The 25,317-nt window shown below is 36.0% G+C and overlaps 5 protein-coding genes, 1 long non-coding RNA gene and 1 other non-coding gene across 13 annotated transcripts; 4 read left to right on the top strand and 3 right to left on the bottom strand.

Annotated features, from left to right (window-relative positions):
• Positions 1-3,899: 3,899 nt before the first annotated feature.
• zig-11 (Ig-like domain-containing protein) lies at positions 3,900-10,654 on the top strand (the record flags this gene model as incomplete). 2 transcript variants are annotated; one of them, NM_071122.8, is made up of 6 exons in its annotated part: positions 3,900-4,004; positions 5,216-5,342; positions 6,297-6,511; positions 6,567-6,637; positions 7,752-8,025; positions 9,767-10,654. In NM_071122.8, 6 exons carry the CDS (start codon positions 3,950-3,952, stop codon positions 9,937-9,939), a joined length of 915 nt encoding a protein of 304 aa, NP_503523.2. The 2 variants fall into 2 exon arrangements, with proteins under 2 accessions (NP_503523.2, NP_001300229.1); NM_001313300.3 differs by lacking the exons at positions 3,900-4,004; positions 5,216-5,342 and having other exon boundaries at positions 6,499-6,511; positions 9,767-9,939.
• Positions 10,635-13,894, bottom strand: cct-7 (T-complex protein 1 subunit eta; the record flags this gene model as incomplete). 2 transcript variants are annotated; one of them, NM_071121.7, is made up of 4 exons in its annotated part: positions 10,635-11,250; positions 11,951-12,661; positions 13,219-13,740; positions 13,799-13,894. In NM_071121.7, 4 exons carry the CDS (start codon positions 13,886-13,888, stop codon positions 10,966-10,968), a joined length of 1,608 nt encoding a protein of 535 aa, NP_503522.1. In that variant the 3' UTR covers positions 10,635-10,965. The 2 variants fall into 2 exon arrangements, with proteins under 2 accessions (NP_503522.1, NP_872179.1); NM_182379.5 differs by lacking the exon at positions 10,635-11,250 and having other exon boundaries at positions 11,637-12,661; positions 13,799-13,888.
• Positions 13,895-14,064: 170 nt separating this feature from the next.
• T10B5.13 lies at positions 14,065-14,160 on the bottom strand. Its single transcript, NR_068619.1, has one exon. It is a non-coding gene; the product is annotated as an Unclassified non-coding RNA T10B5.13 (non-coding RNA).
• A 172-nt stretch (positions 14,161-14,332) lies between these two features.
• On the top strand, positions 14,333-15,720 carry T10B5.4 (the record flags this gene model as incomplete). 4 transcript variants are annotated; one of them, NM_001313263.2, is made up of 4 exons in its annotated part: positions 14,351-14,640; positions 14,711-14,949; positions 15,010-15,124; positions 15,406-15,719. In NM_001313263.2, the coding sequence occupies 4 exons, from the start codon at positions 14,440-14,442 to the stop codon at positions 15,562-15,564; spliced, it is 714 nt and encodes a 237-aa protein (NP_001300192.1). The 4 variants fall into 4 exon arrangements, with proteins under 4 accessions (NP_001300193.1, NP_001300192.1, NP_001300195.1 ...); NM_001313266.4 differs by having other exon boundaries at positions 14,364-14,640; positions 15,010-15,072; positions 15,406-15,720; NM_001313264.3 differs by having other exon boundaries at positions 14,333-14,640; positions 15,010-15,715.
• Positions 15,582-16,927, bottom strand: knl-3 (Kinetochore NuLl). The gene is made up of 3 exons (NM_071119.9): positions 16,360-16,927; positions 16,016-16,306; positions 15,582-15,952 (listed from the first exon to the last, which is right to left on the bottom strand). Exons 1-3 carry the CDS (start codon positions 16,924-16,926, stop codon positions 15,779-15,781), a joined length of 1,032 nt encoding a protein of 343 aa, NP_503520.1. The 5' UTR covers position 16,927; the 3' UTR covers positions 15,582-15,778.
• A 641-nt stretch (positions 16,928-17,568) lies between these two features.
• Positions 17,569-21,962, top strand: T10B5.3 (the record flags this gene model as incomplete). Of its 2 annotated transcripts, NM_071118.5 has the most annotated exons (5): positions 17,569-17,772; positions 17,824-18,051; positions 18,101-18,339; positions 19,040-19,239; positions 21,632-21,962. In NM_071118.5, the coding sequence occupies 5 exons, from the start codon at positions 17,579-17,581 to the stop codon at positions 21,656-21,658; spliced, it is 888 nt and encodes a 295-aa protein (NP_503519.2). The 2 variants fall into 2 exon arrangements, with proteins under 2 accessions (NP_503519.2, NP_001300191.1); NM_001313262.3 differs by lacking the exons at positions 17,569-17,772; positions 17,824-18,051; positions 18,101-18,339 and having other exon boundaries at positions 19,139-19,239; positions 21,632-21,761.
• A 187-nt stretch (positions 21,963-22,149) lies between these two features.
• linc-137 lies at positions 22,150-22,265 on the top strand. Its single transcript, NR_102009.1, has one exon. It is a non-coding gene; the product is annotated as a long non-coding RNA linc-137 (long non-coding RNA).
• The last annotated feature ends 3,052 nt before the right edge of the window (positions 22,266-25,317 follow it).

Here is a 25,317-nt window from a genome sequence, read left to right as displayed (position 1 = left end):
GCCGGTTTTGCCGAACGGCAGTTGTCCGTAAACCGTAATCCAAATATTACATTCTGAATGAGAAATACCGATTTTGAAGTGCTTTCAAAAAAATTTTTCGATTTTGCCAAAAACGAAAATTTACGGTTTTCCAATTTTTCTGTTTTGCTCAAAAAAAAATCGAAAAAAAATTTCGGCGACAACCCCTGACGACCACTATTGTTGAGAGCGTGGCAAGACCCAATTAGAAGTAATGTGTGTTCCTTTAAAGAAGGAGTATCCTGAATGGGGAAATTGTTTTAAAATGTAGTATTCGTGCTCAAACTTACGAATATAACAACAGAAAAACGGGAAAAATCCGTTAACATTGAGCAAATCGCCACTAAAATCGACAAAAGCGGATGAAAGCGGATTAATTTCAAATTCCCGCGTGAATGAATCCTAGGCCGCCACTTGATTCCTAGGCCATATTCGTTCAACAAAAAATTGATTTAAATGTTATTTTTCAAACTTTAAATAATTTTTCTCTCTCAAAAAGTTTAAGAAAACTGAGAAGAAGGAATTGTATTAAGTACTTATTAAAAATACAATACACGACAGAATTAAAATGCGGACAATCCTCCTGGCCTAGAATTTTCCTAGTCAAATTATAAAGATTTTTCGCCGATTTTTCTGACTTAAAATGCTCAATGTTAACGGATTTTTCCCGTTTTTCTTTTGTTATATTCGTATGTTTGAGCATGAATACTACATTTTAAAACAATTTCCCTATTCAGGATACTCCTTCTTTAACGCGTCGTTCAACATTTCCCTGCATATCCCGTCCTACTACAATTATACAGAAAATAACTCATCAGACATGAGGCTTGGCTTGTTTTTCGCATCATCTTCCCGTCCCAAGGGACCGTTTTGTGGTGTTCCTCGATTCGCTAATCACGCTTGTGTGTGTGTGCTTCATCTCTTTGATTTTTCATCATTTACGGGAGACTTCGAAGCAAGGGTGTCGATTTTACGATTTTTGAAAAAAAAAATCGAAAAACGGTGAGAATTCGAAAAAAAACTACGAGAATCTTGATAGTTTCTAAAGATTTTTTTCTCTTCCATCGTCAACAACAGCAAATCATCGAGTTTTCATAACTCTTTTTTTGTCGAAAATTGCTCTCTTTTTGCTCTTGTGTGCCCTCATCGAGAATGCATGAGGCTCAGCAGTTCTGCTCTGACGGATCAGAAGAGAAATGTATCTGTTGTAGTACAACAATACAATTTATCGAGAGATCTAATGTGTAAATTGTTATGGTTACATGGAAAACCTTGAGGCGTCTTCTGTCTCTGTGAGATTTTATCTCTTCTGACACGCCGCTGCCACCACCCCGCCAAAAATAAAAGAAAAAACTGGCGTTTGATTTTCGAAAGGAAATTGGGAGGAATTTGGAGCAAGACAAGACAATTTAGCCGAATCTAATTGTTCTTGTCTCTGCCAGAAATTCGCATGTCAATCGGATTGAGGAAAAAAAAGAAAAGACCACGGAAGATTTTTTTCTTCCATTTCTTGAATAATTCCTTCCATCCCGCCGCCGGCTTATTAAAAATGAACAATAAGTTCAAATTCAAATTTCAGTTCAAATTTATGTTCTCCACACACTCTTGCTTCTTCGCACGAAAAATGGCTCTTTGGCATGGCCGGCTCTTTTTCGTTCGATTTTCCGTCGACATTTTTGTGCCGTTAAACGGTTTGGTTTTGATGGAATAAGCTCAGAATAGCCCCAAACAGGGGTGGGCGGCAAACGATTTTTCTGGCAAATCGGCAAATGCCGGAATTTAAATCTCCGAGAAATCGGCAAACCGGCAAATTGCCGGAATTGAAAATTTCCGGCAAATAGGCAAATCAGCAAGTTGTGGGAATTGAAAATTTCCGGTCAACATTTTCTTGACTTTAGAATTTATTTTACCTTCTTATTACACGAACACAAACTTCTGAGAATGCGTATTGCGCAACATATGTGACGCGCAAAATATCTCGTAGCCAAAACTACAGTAATTCTTTAAATGACTACTGTAGCACTTGTGTCGATTTACGGGATCGCTTTTTGAAAATATTTTCTTTTCGAATTTTGACACCGATATTCAATTTTCATCCGCTTTTTCGTATTCTTTTAAGATTTTTGTGCTTATTTTCAATATTTTATCCATTAATAAATGATATTAATTGAAAAACGACAAATATTGGCTTCATTTTGATGAGGAAACTCTTATAAACATTATTCTACATTCTTTTCCGTCTATTGCAGGTTTTTTCCAGATGAAACCCGACAGGAAATAATTTTAAAAATACGTTTGTAGACGTTTCCTCATCAAAATGAAGCTAATATTTGACGTTTTTCAATTAAAATCATTTATTAATGGATAAAATATTGAAAATAAGCACAAAAATTATAAAAGACTACGAAAAAGCGGTGGAAAATCGGTGTCAAAATTCGAAAAAAAATATTTTCAAAAAGCGAGCCCGTAAATCGACATAAGCGCTACAGTAGTCATTTAGATAGTTACTGTAGTTTTCGCTACGAGATATTTTGCGCGTCAAATATGTTGCGCAAAACGTATTCTCAGCATTTTTGCGTTTATGTAATAAATGTTTGGGGTTTTTCCCATTTCAAACCACCAAGTTCAGTTCTACACAGTTTTGCAGTTTCTGTCTTCTCTCCGTCTTGTTACTATTTGCTTTTTGTATATATATATATATATGTTTGTATGCTTTTTCCATTTTTTTTTCCTTCCCGCTCTCCGCTGATATTTCTCTGCGTCCCCACGCCGTTTTTCACCGTTTTTTTTTGGCGCTTTTAGTATCGAGGAGCCTCCGTTATCACTGAATTATCAGTTTTTGGGCAGTCAGAAAATGAGAAAAACAGTAGAGAATATTGCTGTTGATTTCTTTTTTGTTGAATTATTTTTCATTTTTTATTAAAAGAAAAGCGATTTTAATTTAATTTTTACGTATTTTCAAAATTAAAAATTATAAAGAAAAAATTCAATGAAAATTTATTTTGAAATTAAATAATAGAAAAACTGTGTTTCGAAAAAATAATTTACCGTACTCCTTCAAGACGCACAACACTTTCCGGCACATGGGTCTCGCCGCGCGCTCTCCTGTTTCTTTTTGAATACGCCGGTGAGCCTTTAAGCATACTGTAGAAAAATATTTCTAATTTTTTCTCCTAAAAAATTGCCTCTCTCTCTTTTTGGAGGGAATTTAGCGGAAATTAAAAAATCGCGTCTTTTTTGCTTTAATTGATAGACCCTATTGACCGAATATACTTGTAAAAAAATAGAATAAAAAATTCTAAACTTATAAGGATATTTTAAATTTTTCAAAAATCAAAGAAACGACCGAATTAAATTTGAATTCCCGCGCAAGTGAGTGACGTCATTTTTGATATTTTCGCGTTTTCTGGCTAAATTTGATGGAATATAGTCCCTAATGACCGAATATATAATAATAAAAAATTCGCGTTTTTTCGGCCCAATTTACAGTTTTTTCTCGATTTTTTCTTTTAAATTCGATTTAAAACATCATTTGCCAATATTTGAAACAATTTTCAACAACCCGACAGAATTCGGCTGAAATTTTAAAATTAGCCAAAAAATCGGCAATTTAATATTTCTTTATAAATTTTTTTTCTGTTTCGAATATTGGCAAATGATGTTTTAAATCAAATTTAAAAGAAAAAATCGAGAAAAAACTGTAAATTTAGCCGAAAAACGCGAATTTTTTATAGTTATATTCGGTCATTAGGGACTATTTTCCATAAATTTTTGGTTTCTTCATTCTCGCGGTTTTTTTTTCCTTCTGAATTTTTTGAAATGAAAACCCCATTTCACACTGCTTCACCATTTCACCGTTTTCCAAATAATTTTTATTTCAGAATCCACGTCGTCATTAGTCTTCTGCACCGTACAGAAGAGCCAATCAAGAATGTGTGGCACAACGGTACTTGCCGCCACGACACTGGCAGTGATATTAGCACTGTGTAAGCCTTTTTACTTTGTTGTTTTTCACGCGGCGGTGGTTTTTTGTGGTGGTGAGCCATATGATAAGAGGACGGACACAATGCACAAAAAAAGCCTATAAGAAAAGAACAACGTTCTGTATATTTGCACTGAGTCACACACACACACACACACGGTTATACAAGCTAGGCGCAACTTTTTATTATTATCCAAACGTGAAATTTTGCGATTTTTGGGCCTAAAAGCGGTACCAGATCATTTTTTTCGTTCAGGGAAAAAACGAACAATTTTCCGATTTTCCTGAAAATCGAAAAAAAAACAAGTTTATATTGATGAAAAAACTTAAGAAAACATATAAATGTCTTCTAAAATGAAGAAATATGACAGAAATTTTAAGGATTTTTTTTCTTCGAAAAATCGAAGTCTCACAGAGCGGTTTTTACTACGTGGCCGTAAAATAAGAAATCTCGGCCACCTTCATAGCATGGATACGGAACATTTTCTCAAAAATCGCCATTGTGGAACTATAGAACCCTCTATCGAGAACATTCTCGTCAAGTTTCAGAAACATCCCACGTCAAAAATCCCAGATAAATCATTGGCCTAGTTTTTGATTTTTCTAGGCCACGTAGTAAAAGCCGCTCTGTGGTCTGTCGAAATATCTGAAAAACGAGATTTTTTCAAATTTCGAAAAAATTTACGATTTTGGTTTTTAAAGACTTTAATATTAATATATAGACTTTAATATGAGCATTGGATTTTTTCGATAATATTTCGTTTCCCGATTTTCGAATAAAAAAATATATTTTTTTCCATAAAAATAGTAATTCCAAAAAATTTTTTTTTCAAAATTTATTATTATTCAGTCGCGAAATTTCGCACTTTTTCACGCCAAAACTACGGTACCCGGTCTCGACACGACAAAAAATTGTTAAATACAAAAATATGTGCGCCTTTAAAGAGTACTGTAATGTTAAACTTTCGTCGCTGTGGGCTCTTTTCTCGATTTTTAATAGTTTCTCGATAAAAAATATATAATTTTATCGAGAAACTATTAAAAATCGAGAAAAAAGCCCACAGCAACGAAAGTTTAACATTACAGTACTTTTTAAAGGCGCACACCTTTTCTTGAATTTAATAAAAAACTTTCGTGTCGAGACCGGGTACCGTCTTTTTGGGACAAAATTCGAAAATTATTTTTAAAAAATTATTTTAATTAAAAAATTTTCAGATGCGCCCAGCGACGCTGCCACCAGCCAAAAATACACTGCGATGGGAAACCTGCAGACAGTGATTCACGGAGAATCGCTATTCTCCACCGACATTGATGAGAACCGAAAAACGACTGGAGTTTTGTGGTTCGTACCACGGAGGGACAAATTTTCGAAATTTTGAAAATTTGGCAGTTATCGAGTTCAAAAGATATTTTTTTTACACTTCTGAGCATTGGATTTTTTCGATAATATTTCGTTTCCAGATTTTCGATTGAAAAATATATTTTTTTCCATAAAAAATAGTAATTCCAAAAAATTATTTTTTCAAAAAAAAACACTTTTGCCATTCTCCACATAAAACGCGTTTTCCGACTTTCAAAAAATTGAACTTCTCGAAAAAAAAACTTTGTCGATTTTTCCAAAAATAAAAAAAAACAATTTTAATATTTTTTTTTTCAAAAAAAAAGTATTCTTTCGATTTGAAGGTGGGGTACCGAAATCTGGGAAATATTTTTAAACGAGTCCAAATTTTCCCCTGATTCCGAATATCTAATTGAAAAAATTCAAAAAAATTTCCCTGGTTTTATATTTGAGCTTGAAATCGTGAATTTCATTTGCGTACCCATAAGAATTTTGAAATACGCGCCCAAATAAATTCTCCTTGAAGCGCATTTGCCCCATTCGATTTTCTCCATCAATTTTCATTTCTTTCAGGTTTCAGCTATTTTCATTCATTTTTGGTCTAATAAAATGTTCAATTGACACGAAAAAATATATTTTTCGAAAAAACCCATAAAATACGACAAAAATGAATGAAAATAGCTGAAAAACTGAAAAAAAGTGAAAATATGGAGAAAATCGAATGGGACAAATGCGCTCCAAGGATAATTTATTTGGGCGCGTCTTTGAAAATTCTCATGGCTATGCAAATGAAAATCGCGATTTCAAGCTCAAATATAAAATCAGGGAAATTTTTTTGAATTTTTTCACTTAGATATTCGGAATCAAGGGAAAATTTGGAGTAATTTAAAAATATTTCCCAGATTTCGGTACCCCACCTTAAAAAAAGTTTCCAAATAGCCGTCTCAAGTTTTTCAGGTGTCAAGTACGCGAAGGCACAATTCACTACAAGCCAACGTGGGCTCGATTCGTTCGAATTCGCGATCAAAAGCAGTTCCGAGCCGACATTGGACTTGACGACGATAAAGCGTATTTGCATTTTGGACAGTCGAAGGCCGACGCGTCGGGAAAATATCGTTGTGAGATTAAGGTGCCCGACAATTCGATTATCATTGGAAACATGTTCGCTTATTGTGGGTTTTTTTTTCTGGAAAATTTTTTTTTTAATTTAAAATCTTTTTTTTTCAGCTCATCCAGTTGTGAAGAACAATGAGACGTGGGAATTGAAAAAATCGGAATCCGAGCCGTTTACTGTGGTGGTGAGTCTGAAAATGCAAATTTTCGGGTCTTGCAACGCGCAAACAATAAGTCTTACTGTATTTTGTGTCGATTTACGGGACGCGCAGAAGAATGACTTTTTTTCAAATTTCGACGTGGAAACGCGCTCCACGGCCAATTAAAAAAATTGCAAAAAATCGAAAAACGAAAATTTTTTTTTTGATGTTTCGGTTTTTGAAAAACCAATCGAATTTTTGGAAATTCGAAAAATCTAAAATTTTTCGATTTACCCCAAAAACATCGAAAAATGACTTAACGTTATTACAGGAACACTTTATTTTGCCCGTAATTTGAAAAAAAAACATAAAAAATTACCCGGTGGCCGAGATTTCTATTTTCTAGACCATTTTTTCAAAAAATCAAGAATTTTTGAAAAATTCCTAACTTTAGAGGTTATTCCACTTTTCTATTTCATAAACACAAAAATTCTGATAATGCGTACACAACATATTTGACGCGCAAAATATCTCGTAGCGAAAACTACTGTAATCCTTTAAATGAGTACTGTGGCGTTTGTGTCGATTTAAGGGCTCGATTTTTCGAAATTAATTTCGTTTCGAATGGTGATATTCAGTTTTCCGTGGTTTTTTTCATATAAATAAAGGAAAACTGACAATTCACAATTCGAAACGAAATTAATTTCGAAAAATCGAGCCCGTAAATCGACATAAGCGCTACAATAGTCATTTAAGGGATTACTGTAGTTTTCGCTACGAGATATTTTGCGCTTCAAATATAATGTGCAATACGCATTTTCGAAATAATCGGTGTTTATGAAATAGAAAAGTAGAATAAACTCTAAAGTTACGAATTTTTCAAAAAATTCTCGATTTTTTGAAAAAAAAAATGGCCTAGAAACTAGAAATCTCGGCCACCGGGTAATTTTCTAGGTTTTTTTTTTCAAATTTCGCTCCAAGTAGATAGATTTTTCATACTTTTTCGTGAAAAATGCATGGAAAATTGCCAAGCGATGTTCCAATTCAAATTTCAAATTAAAAAAAAAACAAGAAAAACCTATAAAATTAGTCAAAACGCGGGCGGGAATTTAAATTATTTCTGCAAAAAATTTCAAAAAAAAAAACTAAATATTTTCAGGGCCCAGCCGTCTACGCGCCTCTCGACTCGGCCGCCCGTATCCAATGCCCCATCGTCGGCTACCCGGAGCCCCAAATTGTCTGGTATAAGGACAAGTTCCCGCTGGAGATTGAGGGCCGCGTCAAATTCACGGCCGGCGTGTTGAGCATCGAAGGAGCCCAAGAAGAGGACGCCGGTGTGTACCGTTGCGAGGCAACAAACCAGTTCCCTGTGCAAATCGACGGACCCGAGCAACATTTCGCCGTGAAACTCGATCAGGAGTTGCGAATCGGAGGTACTGATGGAGCCCTCTGATGTTTTGCTGGACGAAAAATACAGAAAAAAGGATTTTTTTTGAAATAGGACAAAAATGTTTTAGAAATTGATTTTCCGATTTTAGATATTTAAACTTTTATCGTTTTTCCGTCGAAAAAAAACACGGAATTCTGGCCTCCCTCATAAATCGAAATGGCAGAGTTTGCCGAACTAGGCCATTTTGAGTCCGCGAGATTTTGTGTAGTCCATGTGGAGTACACTACACTTTTCCACGCGTTGTCCGGCAGGCGATTGCCAATGGAGCGCGAAAATTCAATGAGAAAGGCCAGAACCCCGTGAAAAAATTATTCGAGAAAAAATTTAAATTTAAAGGTGGACTACGGTCAGTGGGGAAATTGCTTTAAAACACGCCTATGAGGTCACAATGACCGAATATAATAGTTAAAATATTCAAAAAAAATTTCTAGATTTTATATGATTTTTTGAAAAATGGAAAAATCACAATTTCACCTAATTTTTTTTGAATTTCCGCCAATTGGATTCGTTTGGTGGAGCGCGCTTGCACGTTTTTAAATTTATTTATTTTATTTATTGTTATTTTCCACCAATTTTTAATGTTTTCGTTGTATTTTTGCTTGAATTTTAGAGAAAAAGTCAAAATAAATGCAAATTTTCGATTAAAAAGCACGCTTACAGGCGTAAAAATGAAAAAAAGTAACGTTTTTAAACGATTTCAAACCTGAATTAATTAATTTCATAGATTTACGCCTGCAGGCGTGCTTTTTAATCGAAAATTTGCAATTATTTTGACTTTTTCTCTAAAATTCAAGCAAAAATACACCAAAAACATTGAAAATCGGTGGAAATTAACAAAAAATAAAATAAATAAATTTAAAAACGTGCAAGCGCGCTCCATCGAACAAATCCAATTGGCGTTAATTCAAATAGGAATTAGGGGGAAAACTAAGATTTTTCCAATTTTCAAAAAAACCTTATAAAATTTAGAAAAATTTTTTGAATTTTTTTATCGTGATATTTGGCCATTGTGGTACCATAGGCGTGTTTTAAAGCAATTTCTCCACTGGCGCTATAAAAATTTTAGAAAAAAAAAAAATTTTTTTTTCAACAATAGCTTCAATTTTTGGTCCCGTTTTCTTATTTATAGATAGAAGAAAATTATACTCTGTTTTTTTTTCTGGTTTTTCGATTTTTCGACTAACTCTGAAAAAAAATCCGAAAATAAGAAAACTGTTCCTCCAAAAACCAACTTTCGCACAATTTGCAGATACCCTTTAAAAAAATAATTTTATTTCGGAAAATTGATGATTTATGGTTTTTCATTTGAAAAAAAAATTTAAATTCAAAAAAAAAGTAAAAATAATTTTGAAAAGCCAACAATTTTTCGTTATTTCAGTTAAAAAATTTGAAAAAAAGTATTTTTTTGAAAATTGTCAATTTCTCAATTTGTTTCTTGTTTTTTAATTAAAGAAAAATTTAATTTTTTTAATTGCAAAAAAAATTCATTCGAAACTTTTTTCAAAAAACCTAAAAATTAAATAAATTTTTGTTGAAAATCGACAATTTCCCGATTTTCATTTGAAAAAATTTTAAATTGCAAAAATATTGGAAAAAACTTTTTTTTCAGCTAAACAATTTTAGAAAAAAATTTTTTTTTTTTTGAAAAATTGACAATTTCTCGATTTTCTTTTCTTGTTTTTCACAAAAAAAATGTTTTTTTTTCCTAAAAATCAATTTTTCAGATTCCTACGGATGGATGCTGCCACTTGCGATCATTCTCATCATCCTGCTCCTGCTCTTCCTCGTCATCTTCACGTGCCAGCGATGTGCCAAGTACAAGGCTGATCAGTATAACGTGGCGGATCGTGAGCGAGCTCTTCACAACGATCAAGTGCCGTTGAAGAATAGCGTCTAATTTCTTTCATCTCGGGTTTCAGAATGTCCCATGTCGTTTTGATCTCCGAAAATCGCGGGAATTTAGGAAATATTAATTTCTGTGAAAAAAGTTCCCGCATTTTTTTGTTGATCAAACCACCGTTGTGGGACATCCTGTCACCACTTTTTGTTTCGTAATTTTTTCATAATTTTGTAATGCTCAAAAGCTCCACCAATTACCCCCCGATATCCCTCACTGCCACCCACACTTATATGTTCCTTTAATCTTTTTTCGAGGCACCACGGTGTCAAGATCCTGTGGGATTCTGTGATCTACCATTTTTACGATGCTCCGATATTACGCTTGTCGTGCGCGTTGTTTATCGTTTTCCAGAAATTTTTCTTTCAAAAAAAAGGACAAAAAAAAAATTCTCAACACGCTAAACAACGCGCGCGATGCGTATAATCGGAGCATTGTTGCCTCGATTTTCAGAGATCTCGTTCTCATAGATCTTGAATCCGTGGTGACTCCTCAAAATTCAAGAAATTTCACTTTTCTCCCCGATTTATATGTAAAAGTAGGTGTTTTTGCGACATTTTATATGCATCTTAATCCCCACCCACCACCCCCCAACTTTGAAGCCGGTATCCACCCCCATCACCTAACTTCTCCGCTTTTTCTGCTTTTTCCGGTAAGGTTTGACCTTCTTTCTAATGGTTCTTTTTTTTTGAAATACTGAAATTAAAATTTTTTCAAAGTGCACTTATTCAAACAGAAAATTCAAAACGAAAACGACGGGGAGCGGTAGAGAAAACAAGCGGGTGGTGGACAATAAATCGGTGGGAAAAAGAAAAATTGAGAAAAAATTTAAAGTTTTTTGCAAGAAGCTATGATGAGAACGTTTGAGAGAGAGAGAGAGACGGGGGATCATAACAAAAGGTTTAATGAAAATGATAGAAAACAAACAAAAATTATGAAGAAAATTAAAAAAAAATTGCGCAAAATTTGAATATTTGAATACAGCAAAAGAAAGCAGCGAATGCACAGAGGGGCACATTGATCTCCTTATTGCCCGGGAAGTCCTGGCATTGCTCCTCCAGATGGTGTACGAACATTCTTCACCGTTTGATCGATCGAAAGAACGAGGCACGCGGCTTCGGTGGCAGCTGTGATGGCGTTCCTCTTCACGATGCTCGGCTCCCAGACACATGCGACAAGATTATCTCCGACGGCTTCACGATGGATGTCGATTCCGGCCCATTTCTCGCCTTGAGCATGACGATGTCTCAGCTTGTTCAGCACGTCGAGAGCATCGAGTCCGGCGTTTTGGCAAAGCTGGCGTGGGATGATCTGAAAAATTTCGGAAATTAGCTTTTTTTTTGGGTGTTTTTGGTGAAAAAAATGGATTTTTTGGTTTCTTCGACTCAAAAATACAAAGAATTTTTTCTTTAAAAAATGTTATGTTTTAGTTGGTTTATTACTTACAGCTTGAAATCTGCCTTAACTAACCTAAAAAACGGGAGAAAAACGACGAAAACCTGCAATTTTCGGGGTTTTGACTAAAAATAGCCAGGTTTTCAAGATTTTGAACTTTCAAAATTCCTTCATTTCGGCACATTTTAAGTTAAGCTCAAAATAGGTCTGAAAGTTAACAGAAATTGTTTAAAATCTTGAAAAAAGGTCAGTTTTCGCAAAAATCATATATTTTGCCAACTTTTCCGTATCAAAACGGCTGAAAATTTACTTTTATGCGATTAAATTGCATATTCTGGTCGTTTTTTCTTCGTTTAAGGCAAATTTAGAGTCAATAGGCAGCCTTACAGCTTGAGGGCTGCCTAAGCCAACAAAAAACTGAAGAAAAACGATAAAAACCTGCAATAAAGATCGATAATCGAATAAAATTTAATTTCCAGCAACTGGAAAACGGAAAAGTTGGAGAAATTAAAGATTTTAGCAAAAAAATCCAGTTTTTCGAGATTTTGAACTGTCTCATCACGAAAATCGTTCATTTCTGCATATTTATACTAGCACCAGTTTCTTCAATATCTACCTCGAAAGCCTGTCCATAAGCCATCCAGAAAGCTTGATCCTTGCCCTCAATACCCTTCGAATGCTCACGAATCAATCGGCTCAACTCCATCTCGATGGCACCTCCTCCGGCGACGATCGAATCGTTCTTCTTGGCACGACGAACAATCATGATAGCGTCGTGAAGAGATCGTTCGGTCTCGGCGATGAACTGCTCGGCTCCACCGCGAAGAAGAAGCGTACATGCCTGAGCTTTTGAGCAGTCCTCGAAGAAGTTGTAACGCTCGCTTCCGACTTGTTGCTCGTAGAATTTTCCGCACTTTCCGAGGACAGAGTCGTCGATTTGAGAGACTGTGGTGAGAACGCTTCCTCCGCATGCGGACATCAAGCGATCAAGATCGTCCTGTGGAATTCGTCCAGCACAGAACATGTCACGATCGGCGAACCATTGGGTAGCAACATCTCCGATTGGAAGTTTCGAGAGAACCACGTTGGCGCCGGAATCGTGAATCTTCTGAAGCTTATCGTAAAGAATATTCCACTCAGCGTCAACGACAGCTTGGAAGTCGGAAACGTTGGTCAGACGCATCTCAGCGTTCTCTTTCTCTGCCTTGAGCTCCAGCTCAATGTTAAGAAGAGCCACTTTGACATTGGAGTACTTCTTTGGCTGCATTTCGAAGCCAGCATAACTGAACGCTTTTTGGAAGGCAACTCCTTTGATGAGACGGGATTCCTGAAATTTTTAAAATTAAATTAAAAATAAATATTAATTAATTAAAATAGAGGTATTTCGCCTTTCCACTGAAAATATGCGGATTTTTCAGCTTAACAAATGTTTTTCCTGCATTTTACTAACAAAGCTTTTGGTAAACAGTGAAAATCGAGTTTAAAATGACTAGAATGAACATTTTTCGTCCAATGGTTGAGGAATGATTTTAAATTGAAAAAAAAATCAACGGGATTTTTCATATTTTCTAAATATTGTCCTATTAAAAATCGGTTTTAAACCATTTGTGACTTAACATTAGGGTCAAAATGGTTTAAAATCGATTTTTAATGGAAAAATATTTAAAAAATAAGAAAAATCCCGTTGATTTTTTCAATTTCTAACCATTCCTCAACCAGTGGACGAAAAAAGTTCATTTTAGTCATTTTAAATTCGATTTTCACTGTTTAAAAAAGCTGCTTTGTTAGTAAAATGCAGAGAAAAACATTTTTAAGCTGAAAAATCTGCAATTTTCAGTGGAAAGACAAAACACCGCGTGATAGACGACTTTTCGATTCACTAACGTGCAAATTTCCTCCGTTGACCTTCTTGATTCCGATCATGTTCAATGGAAGATGAGCATCCAACGTGTTCACAGCATCGACAATCATATTGGCGAAGAAAAGCCGTTCTTGACTGACGAGCTTGCTGCTCAACGTGGTTGCAGCACACTTCACAAGCATCTCACGGAGCTCCGTCTCGCCATTAATTTTGATTTCCAAATCAGCCAAGTTCTTCAGCGTCTTCTCGCAAGCTTTTCCGATGGCGCGAATGAGAAGTTGTGGATGGACACCGTCCTCGATGAATGGCTTCATTTGCTTCAGAATTTCGGCGGCCAAAACGACGACAGACGTGGTTCCGTCTCCGACTTCAGCGTCTTGAGAACGAGCGATATCAACCATTGTGGAGGCGGCCGGGAAGACAATATCCAAAAGCTTCAGAATTGTGGCTCCATCGTTGGAGATCGTCGTGGCTCCCTTGCTATCGACGATGAGCTTGTCGAGGCCACGTGGACCCAAGGTGGTACGGATACTGTCGGCGACAACCTGAAAAATACAGCATTTTAGGCATTTTTGACTAAATTTTAGAATTTTAGAAGCTAACTTGACAAGCGTTGATGTTGGAAATGATCTGACCCTTTCCCTGCTTGTTCTCAGTTCCGTCCTTGAGCAGGATAATTGGTGGGCGCATCATCTTGCTCTGAATTTGAATTATTAATTTTTAAAGCACGAGTATAATATTTTGAAATATTAAGAGCGATTAAAACGAGGGCAGAGAAGACAAAATTCGAAGATTTTGATGTTAAAATGTGTAGAAAGTCTAGAAGTATTATATTAATGAAGAAAATCTGGAAAATTCACAAAGATCCAGATGAAAATCGAGAAATAGTCCGACGAAAATATTCCTTCTCGAAACAATTCCCAGGAGCGGCGCGTGCTTGCGTCGCGGCTCGCGGCCACGGCCACCAGCCACAAATGCGCTCCATTGAGAATATTGCAAAGCAGAGCTCTCAGAAGCTCCATAATCGTCGAGTAGACACTTCGGTGAGGAAGGGGAGAAGTAGAAAAGCAGGAAAAGGAAAATGTCAATACTTGGAAGCATGGGAAATATGTGTGGTGAAAATGCAAATGTAACGCGTGTTGTCTCGGAGGTTCAGAGAAAAAGTGAGGGCTCACAGAGCTCTCGAGGAATAGTCTTTCACTTTTGCTTTCTTTTATTTTATTTTTATTCGCTTTTTTCTGCAAATGCCGGAGCTCACATTCCAAACTGGGCTCCTGGAGCACAAGGACCAAGTTCACAAGTTCCTGGTGGAGCATTTTAGAGTAATGGAGCCCATCACAACTTCATTGAGCTGCTCGGAAGAAGATGTCGCCGAGTTTTTCGTTGATTTGACGATGAGCGGGTTGGAAGATGAGAAAAGTTCAATTCTGGTTTTTGATGGGGAAGTAGGTTTTTGTTTTTTGTTTTTCAGATTTAATCTAGCTTCCCGCAAATTCTAGAAAAAAAAGTGTTCAGGAAATCGTGGCAGTTTGCCTGAATGCCGTCAAAGAATGCTCTTTTGTTTCCGAATCGACCCCATTCAATCCACACTGGGATTTTAACGCAGAAATCACAAATGGCCAGTACAAACACGAAAATGCCAACAAGTTGGTGGCATTCGTGCAGGTTTTGGAGCAAGACTTGTCGTTTTTGACTGGAAATCCGAAAAAAGTCTTCAAAATCGATGTGCTGTGCGTGTCGAAGGCTTGTCAAGGGTAGGAAGCAATTTTCTTCTTTTTTTTTCTTGTTCTCCTAGGGAATTGTGCTCAATTTAGGAAGGGAATCGGAAGACAGCTCGTCGAGAAGAGTCTGGAAAATGCTGTGAAGGAAGATTGCGAGTACGTGGCAACCGTTGCAACTGCTGTGGCTTCTCAGAATATTTTCAGCAAGGATAGTAGTTTCTTATTCAATAAAATTTCCGCTTTTTACGAAAAAAATAGAGCGAAAAGTCAGAAAACCTATAAAAAATACAGTACCCGTGTTTAAAGGCACACACACCACATCGGAAGCGTGGCGAGACCTTTGACCACGTGGCAAGACCAATTGAGGCACCACGAAATCTAGAACCGGTGGGATATCGGATCTGGCCCGTTTCTTTGCGTTGGCACTTGAATCCGTGGTGCCTCGATGAATTTTCGATCTAAAAGCTTCAAAAACTAATAAAATTCCAGTGTGGTCTCACAACACTTCGCGAAATGCCATTTTCCTGTTTTCGAAACAATGGCGACGTGGTTTTCGAGAACCTCGTCGACGGTGGAGTCAGCGGGAAACTAATGGGGAAGAAGCTAGAAAAACATGCAAATGAGGAGGAAGAGGACGACCTTCGATAGCGATAGCAACTCAAATTAAAGAAACATATATTTATAAAGGACCAAAGCAGCTAGGATCTCAACTTCAGATACTCAAAACCAATAATTAAAGTACACGTAATGAAATTGACACTTAATAAGCAAGACCTAGGCTATGAATAAAATATTATACATGTATTTATGAAATCAATTGTGTCAGAAATAGAATATTATACAGAGCGTGAGAAATCAGAAATCAGAATTCAAAAATTGGAATCGGCTTGATTTTGCTCATTAGAGCATCGATTCGCTCGAAGCCCTGCTTGATTTCCTCCCGGCGAGCGAGCGCTTCCTCTTCCTCTTTTCGCATTTTCGCCAGAAATTCATCCTTCTCTCTCTTGATCTTGTTGAGACTCTCCAGCTTTTCTTCCTGGAAATATAATATTGTATTTTTATTTTTAAAAATCATATTTAAATAATTTGAAACTCTCACCAGCATCCCGCGCTCATCCTCCAGCTGCTGGTTCTCCTTTTGTGCAGTATTCACGTTTCCGGCATCCTGGGTTTTGTCGAGAAAACTTCCGTGAAGTCTCGCAACGATATCATTTGGCGATTCTTCTTTACGCAGAGTCATGTCCAGGGTCTCGAGGCGAAGAGGCAGAGCGGACGAGATGAAGCTGTCCTTGGCGATTTCAATAGCTGACTTGAGCTTAGTTTCGCGGGATTTGAAAACCGCTTCCATGTCGTCGATATTCCGCGCCAGCTGTGCATCGTATTGGCTCATCTGAAAATGAAAATTTTAGATTTAAATGTAAAGTTAAAAATCGATAATACTACCTCTTTGATGTCGGTGGCCAACTTTTTCATGTAACCCGACATCTCCTGCGGAATCTTTGCCATCAGAAGCTCCAGTTGCGTCGAGTCATCAGCCTTGCGATCCTCGTTCGTAGTGTCTTTGCTGGTGAAGAACAGACGCTTCCCAGGCGTTGGCATCGACTTTCTCGAGGATCTTCTGCGTGGAGTCGTCGATTTTTCGCAAGGAGTTACGCCACGTGTCGGCGTTGCTCGCTGGGGCGACGGAACGATGGTTCCATCAACTTCCATCGGCTCAACGTCGTCGTCATCTTCGTGTTCCGAAACACTGAAAGTTTCTGGGCAACCTTGTGTTTCGTCTGGAACCTTCAAAGTAGGGCCACTAGCGCACGCGTCTGCAGCCAGAAAGGTGCCGTCTTTATTTCTGTCGGTGACTTCCGAAACATCGTGCTCGAGGGCAAAAACTGGCGGCCCTGCACGTGGCACCTCTCGAGCCACTTTCTTCTTTGGAACTGCTGATGATGAGCCGACGGGTGATGCGAAGAGCGCGGCTCTGACCGAGAATGTGGTGTCGTTTGATTTTTGAGACATTCTGAAATGAATTAGTGATTAAAAATGAGAAAATAACGTTGAAAACAAAGAAATGGCTTATTTTAATATGAAAATCCAACTTTTTTGATCTAAAATTGATAGAAAACGGGTTTTTCTATTTGAAAATAAAACTCATTTTTGTTAAAAAGCTTGCAGTTTGCCGAAAAATGCCGTAAAACATTATTTTCAGATAGACAAACCCGTTTTCTGCATTTTTATTTCAATTTTAGACAATTTTCGCTTAAAAAAGTTGGATTTTCATGTTGAAATAAGCCAGTTTCGTGTATTTTCCGGAAAAAACTGCCGCAAATGAAATGGAAATAAGAGAAAATCGCAAATTTTGGGCCCAAAATCCACCGAATGAAGGGGTCACGTTCAAAATTCGCGGGGTTAATTTGCCGCGCCAACCCCGTCACTGACGCATTTCTCGTCGCTTGCGCGTTTGCGGTGCAAAATTTTTAATCTTTATTTTCCTTATTTCCAGGCGTTTTTGAAGAGTTTTTCATGGTTTTCAGGCGTATTTTATTGATTTTTTATTGTTCTTATTAGTTTTTAAAGCTTTTTTACCGTGAAATGTATCTTTTTTGCGATTATTGTGCGTAAAATGGCCTTAAAATCGAATTTTCCAATATTTTTTTGCAGTTTCCAGAAAATGGCTCGAGAACGGAAAGCCAGGAAATCAAATGTGGCGGCAGTTACATCTCCTGCAACTCCTGAGAAAATCGAGTCCCCTGTAGTAAATGGGCATTCGCATATTAACGGTTCGCTTCGAAATGGGAAAAAACTGAGTGAATCGGAGAAAGAGGCCAACAAACCGCTCGGAGATCGTGAAAAAGAGCCAGCCACGTAGGATTATTGGTGGATTTTCGATAATATTCAATTATTTCCGATTTTCAGGCCAACTTCTGAACTCAAAAAGGGAAAAACGAGTGGTAGCGGCGGTGGATCACAATGTGTTCTGCTTACTCAGGGAATAATGGCTAATGATAGTGCAAAAATCGACTCAGTCATTAGAAATTTGAATTCTGAAATTATTCACGCTACCCTCCGTGATCTCCAGCCGATGCAGGTCTTGCCATTGCTCAAAATCATCGAATCTCGCTTGAAAACGAGGAATGCTGCAGAGTAAATCGAATTTTTAGTACTAATTCCTCCTAATTTATTGATTTTCCAGCATTCGTCCAACCATCCGATGGGCTCAAATCGCCTTCTCAATTCACATGCCTTATCTCAGCTCACTTCCGAATTTGGAGAAGGAAATTGGCGGTTTAATCGGCTGGCTGCGCTCAAGAGTCGGTCATCATCGAGATTTGTTGGCTCTTCACGGAAAAATATCCACAATCGCTGATCTTATCAAGAGACGAACTAATAATGTGGTTATTGTGCAGCAGCCGTTGGTTGTGTTCAATAATGGTAATATTTTGAGCGGATTTTCGCGGAAAATTACGCGCAAGATATTTTCCAGCGGAAAAGCCTGTGTTTCCCACGTTTTTCAGTGAAAATTCACTTGGTTTATCTGAAAATAGCATTGTTTTTAGTGGAAAAAGTGGAAAAAAACGCAGAAAAATGCAACTTTCAGGCAATTTTTGGGCATTTTCTCCAATATTTCTGCTGAAAAGTGTGTTATTTTCATATAAACCGAGAGAATGCGGCAAAATAGAATTTTTTGTAGATAAGCTCGGAAAATGAATTTTTGCAGGTTTTTTATAAAAAAACATTAAAAATCAGATTTTTCCGCGGTTTTTAGTATATAATAAGGTGAATATTCCTGTTCTCAATTATTTTCGGAAAATTCTACAAAAAGCCTGTACTTCCCAAATTTTTCAATAAAATCAGTCTCAAAACATAGAAATTCACTTGTTTTTACTGAAAATAACATTATTTTTAGTGGAAAAATTGGAAAAAGAGCAGAAAAATTGCCTGAAAGTTGCCGATGACCGATTTTTCGGCAACTTTCGGACAGTTTTTAGGCATTTTCAGCTACAAAAGATGATATTTTCAGTTAAACCAAGAGAATTTATATATCTTTTGTAGAATTTTCCGAAAAAAATTTAATTTTCAAAATGGCCGAGGTCTTATGAAGAATTTAAACCTATTTTTCCCCAATTTCCAGATCTTGATTCGGATTCTGAAGATTTTGACACAATTGGCTCGGATGATGACGGTGAGAGCAGCGAAGACGATTGGTGGGAGGATAATGAGCTGAAAGAGGATGAAGAAGAGAATCAGGATGACGATGACGAGGACGATAATGATTCGGATGATAGTGAAATGGACGCAGATAGTGCCGAAAGTGGCGGATCTGGATCTGAGGTTCGATTTTTTCCACTGAATAAGACACCACGGATTCAAGATTTGGTGGAATTCCGGATTTGGCACTGTGCCAACGAATAAAACGCAACTTTTCTCAAAGAAATACGCTAAACAACTCGTGACGCGTAATACCGGAGCATCGTTGTCACGTTTTTTTTCGAAAAAACTGCGGCAGTTGGCACGATGCGAGATCCGGAATTCCACCTGATCTTGAATCCGTGATTCCTAAAGTCAATTTTATGGGAATTATATTTAAAAAAAAATAGACATTGTGATATGGAAATAGTGGAAATACAGTGAATTTCGCTTCAAAAAATCTTAAATAGTTTTAAATTTAAAAAAACGGAAAAATAACGAGAATTTTCAATTTTGACTGAAATTCCTCCAAAATTTCGAACAATTTTGATTAAAAAACGATAATTGCCTCTTTGGAAACCGGAAATTGGAGTTATGAACTGGAAATTCGAACAAAATTTCGCTAAATATGTAGAAAATAATAAGTTCAACGTTTTTAGCAATTTTCAGAAATATCAATAAATTTAACCATTCTATTACGGGAACACAAAACTCCGAGAATGCGTATCGAACAACATATTTGACGCCCAAAATATCTCGTAGCGAAAACTACGGTAATCCTTTAAATGACTACTGTAGCGCTTGTGTCGATTTACGGGCTCGCTTTTTGTAAACTTTTTTTTTTCGAATTTTGACACCGATATTCAATTTTCCATCGTCTTTTTTCCTATTCTTTTTTCATTTTTGTGCTTATTTTTAATATTTTATCCAGTAAAAAATTATTTTAATTGAAAAACGTCCAATATTGGCTTCATTTTTATAGGGAAACTTCTACAAACGTATTTTTACATTATTTCCTGTTTATTGCCGGGTTTCAACTGGAAAAAAGCCTGCAATAGACGGAAAATAATGTAAAATACGTTTGTAGAAGTTTCCTCATCAAAATGAAGCTTATATTTGACGGTTTCAATTAAAATCATTTATTAATGGATAACATATTAAAATTAAGCACAAAAATGAAAAAAAGAATACGAAAAAGCGGAGGAAAATTGAATATCGATGTCAAAATTCGAAAATAAAACATTTTCAAAAGACGAGCCCGTAAATCGACACAAGCGCTACAGTAGTCATTTAAAGGATTACTGTAGTTTTCGCTACGAGATATTTTGCGCGTCAAATATGTATTTTCATTATTTTGTGGCACCGTAATATTCCAATGAAAAATAGTTCCCCACTCCCCGCCGTCTCTCTAATATCATAATATCATTAAACCTGTCAAATATCTCTTGGAAAATGGTGAATCTAATCTGCGCCTGAATCAGTACAGAAAATCCATTTTTATTAAGTTTTCTAGGGTGTAATTTCAGTTTTTGTGATGTTGTTGGGCAGCCAGAAGTCTCAGGGCGCGCGCGTACGCAATATCTCATCACATTGTATAATGAGAACCAGATTTTTGTTTGTGAACAGAAGCTATTACCTATTTTTGGATAAAGAATACATCTGGAAAGTAGTGATTTGAAAGAAACAAAAATTTAATATAAACTTTTTTTATTTAAATTTTGTGCTCTAGAATATCCGAAATAGCCTGAAATTCAGAAATATCACAAAATAAAAAGCGAAAAAAAAATGATGAAGAAATAACGAAAAACCCCTTAAAAACGTGAAAACTGCAAGACCAATCAGCGATTTGTACTCCGCCCACCTTTGAACCAATCAGCCGAAGTGGGCGGAGTTCGACGGTGGTTAATTGTTTTTCGGTGAAAATTTAGACAAAATCGAATTAATTTTCATTTAAAAAATTGGATTTTCATTATTTTTTTTTTCAAAAATAAAAAATAATTTAAAAAAACGGAAAACGAAAAATTTTGATTTTTTGTTTTTTTCAGAGAAATAATTGAAAAATCAAACAGTTTAGGTGTTTTTCCAGTAAAAAAATAATTTTTAAAAAAATCAGAAAACGAAAATTGTTAGGTTTTTTTTTCAGAAAATTGAAAATTTGAAAATTTTTAGGTTTTTTTCAGAAAAAAAACTTTTAAAAATCGAAAAATGGAATTTTCCGCTTTTTTCAGTGAAAATCGAAAAAATTAACTTTTTTTGTTTTTTCAAAAAAGTGAAAAAAAAAACCAAAATTTATCAACTTTTATCAGTACATTTGAAAAATTTCGATTTTTCGGTTTTTTCAAAGAAAATCAAAAAAAAAAAGCGAGAAAAATAAAAGAAATGTACGGAAAAATCTCATTTTATCAAAATATGTTGATTTTAATGAGAAAGATTTTTTTCCAAAAAAAAAAAACAAATATTGCCTTTTTTAAATATCAAATTGAAAAAATCTGTAAAATCACAAATTTTCGGTGTAGAAAATCCAAATTTTTTCCAGAACGACGAAGATATGGAGGTCGGATAAATCGTCGGTTGCCTTCGCCTTCGCCTACATCAATTCTCTCTTCTGTTGTTTTTTCTCCGTTCTTTCCACTGATTTCCCCCCCGTCTACAAAATCACTGAATAAGAGTTGCAGTTACTCTGTCCCTGTTCCTAACTGCACAGTTTTTTTATTGTTGTTGTTGTGTGTTGTTAGCCTTTTTATTTTTTTTTTTCAAAAAATTGTCCTCTTCCCATCCAAATTTTAACATTTTCCTTGCTTTTTTCCTCATTGTTATCATCATCGTTTTTTTTTGTTCCTTCCAGGTAAATTTGAGTATTGTTGAATTATTTTTTTTGGATTTTTTTTTCAGAGATGTCGAAAATCGAAATTTTTTTGTCGGAAAATTCAACAAATTTCGATTTCAAAAAAACTTTAAAAATTCTCGTTTTTCTTTTGAAATCAGAAAAAATAGATTTTCGATTTTTTTTTAATCGAAAAAAATGGATTTTTGAAAACGAAAAATTTCGAATTTCGATTTCTATAGGATAGGAAAACATCTTTTTCATTTTTTTTTTTGAAATTGAAAGTATTTCGATTTTTTATGAAAAAATTTAATATTTTTTGAAATCGGAAAAATTCGAATTTTTGAAGTCAAAAAATGTTAGATTTTCGATTTTTATGAGATCGGAAAAAATTAGATTTTTTTAAAATCGAAACAAACTTCAATTTTGAGATCGAACAAAATTTACGATTTTTTGAAATTGAAAAATTAGATTTTTTTTTTTGAAATCATAAAATGAATCTAAAAAATCGAAAAATTGAGATTTTTTATGTAATCGAAAATTTACGATTTTTGAATTCAAAAATCGATTTTTTTTCGAATTTTTGAAGTCAGAAAGTTTCGTTTTCTATTGGATCGGAAAAATTCAATTTTTATTTAATCGAAAAATTTGGATTTTTTTTGAAATAAAAAAAATTTTCAAATCGAAAAAATTCGAATTTTTTTGAATTCGAAAATTTTGAATTGAAAAAATCAATTCAAAATCTTTTTGAAATCAAAAAAATAAATTTTTTTAATCTAAAAATTTTTTGATTTCAAAAAATTAGATTTTTTTTAAATTAAAAAAATCGAATTCTTTGAAATCAAAAAACCAAAAAAAAATAAAATAAAATTCCCAAAAAAAGCTTCACCCTCCAAATTCCACCCTCCAAATGTCGCGCAACTTCACCAAAGAAAAAAAAACTTAAAATTCATCTTGAGAGCATAAAAAAGTGCCAAAAATTTTGGTGGTGGCGCTACTTCATTTTCGCCTGCGTCTCTCACCTTTCTCACGTTATTTCGCCTGCCCCCTGTAAGCCTCTCTTTTGAAGTAATTGAATTGGGGGCTCTTCGCCTTCTTCGGGTGCCCCAATTCCCCCCCCCCCCATTCAAAAAAACTCTTCATACATACAAAATTTGTTGGGAAGTAGGAAAAAAAATTGAAAAAAAAAGTTTTTTTTAGTTTTTTCCCCAAAAAGAAAATTTAGTTTTACAACTTTTAGCAATTTTTCACAGGGTTCTGGCCTTCCTCATTGAATTTTTCGCGCTCCATTGACAATTGCCAGCTCGGAAAGTCGTGTACTCCACACGGACAAATACATTTAGAACTAAAATCGAGCCGCGACGCGACACGCAACGCGCCGTAAATCTACCCCAGATATGGCCGAGCCAAAATGGCCTAGTTCGGCAAACTCTTCCATTTCAATTTATGAGGAAAGCCAGAATTCCGTGTCTTAAGCAAATTTTATGTGAGAAATTTCGCGAATTTTTCAATGTTTTCGATGTGAAATCGAAACAATTTCACGGCTTATCAGCTGCGGCAGCGAATTTGGAGAAAATGTGTTTCCAGGACAGATTGGGCGCCCGCACTTGTCTCCGAAAAATGAACAACCTAATTCGGTTTTTTTCTTTTTTTTTTTGGTCGTCATCATTTTAAATACTAAATGCAATTGTCCCAATTTGTCGTTTGGGTTTCATGGCCGCGGAATAGAAAAATGTCGGCCATCAATTTATTTGCGAATTTAAAAAAAACGAAGTGTCCAAAAGGAATTTTTTTGTCTCCGATTTTTTGAAAGAAAACCCCATTTTGTATGGCCTAGTTTTGTGGCCAATTTGTCTTTTTTAAAAGCATATAGACAACCATCATGGATTTCTGGCTTCTCTCATAAATTGAAATGGAAGAGTTTGCCGAACTAGGCCATTTTGTATCGGCCATATCTGGGGTAGATTTACGGCGCGTTGTGTGTCGCGTCGCGGCTCGGTTTTAGTTGTAAAACTAATGTATTTGTTCGTGTGGAGTACACGACTTTCCCACGCGTCGTCCGGCGAGTGATTGTCAATGGAGCAACGAGGAAGGCCAGAACCCCTTGATATCACGCAAGGACGTACAGGTGGCCGCGGAATAGGTAAACTAGGCCATCAGTTTCTGTGTCGCAGCCGAGCCGCAAACCAGTCAGCCTGAAAAAAAAATTGGTGGCCTAGTTTTCCCATTTTCTTGACAGTGGCCGAGAGACTATTGGTGGCTGACTTTTCATTTTTTCTAAGAAAGCGTCCAAGAAAATATTGATAGCCGAGTTTTCACTCGAAAAAATAGTGGTGGCCGAGTTTTCACTCGAAAAACTATTGGTGGCCTAGTTTTCCCTTTTTCTAGGAAAGCGGCCGAGAAAATATTTATGGCCTAGTTTTCCCATTTTCTGCACATGTGGCTGAGCTTACAATTTTCTACTAAAGCGGCCTAGTTTTCCCTAGAGAAAATGTTGGTGGCCTAGTTTTCCCATTTTCTGGGCAATGGCCTTGTTTTCCCTCGATAAAGATTAAATGACCGAGTTTTTTGTTGTTTTCTGAATAAGTTTTTTCTGGATAAACTATTGGTAGCTTACTATTAGTTTGCCCATTTTCTGGGCAGTGGCCAAGTTTTCCTTTTTTCTCGGAAAGCGGCCAAAAAAATATTGGTGGCCGAGTTTTCCAATTTTCTGTACAAGTGGCCGATAAAATATTGTTGGCCTAGTTTTCCTAGAGAACATGTTGGTGACCCTTCCTTTCTCCTACGAAACCTTTTCCTACGACTTTTTTCCTACGAAAGCAGCCAAGAAAATATTGGTGGCCTAGTTTTCCCATCCTCTGTGCAAGTCGCCAAAAATTATTGGTGGCAGAGTTTTCCAACTTTCTATACAATCGCCGAGAAAATATTAGTGGCCGATTTTTTCTATTTTTTTCGGAACAAGTGGTCGAAAAAATCTTGGTGGCCTAGTTTTCCAATTTTCAGGACAAGTAGCCTAGAAAATATTGGTGGCCGAGTTTTCCCTTTTTCAGGACAAATGGCCTAGAAAACATTGGTGGCCGAGTTTTCCAATTTTCTGAACAAGTGGCCGATAAAATAGTGGTGGCCGAGTAGTCAAAAATTTTTAAGGATAAAATTCAGACCGATATCCCCTTCCACCACTTCCCCGTTATACAACAATTCGGCCCTCCCCGGTAGTCATCCATCACATTAGGTACAATTAAATTCGGAAATATATTTGACTGTGCGTGTCGCTTGGGGTGATGTCCACTACTCGTTTCACCGTCCATTCTCCTATTTTCCATTCTTACTTTCACTCCTACTGCCCCACTAATTTTTTCCAGGTCAATTTGTAGGAAATTCACTTTTTTTTCGAAATA

Source organism: Caenorhabditis elegans, chromosome V, assembly GCF_000002985.6.
Source record: "Caenorhabditis elegans chromosome V".
NCBI classification, from domain to species: Eukaryota; Metazoa; Nematoda; class Chromadorea; order Rhabditida; family Rhabditidae; genus Caenorhabditis; species Caenorhabditis elegans.
The sequence above is the reverse complement of the archived record's forward strand: the minus strand, read 5'-3'. Positions and strand labels throughout refer to the sequence as shown.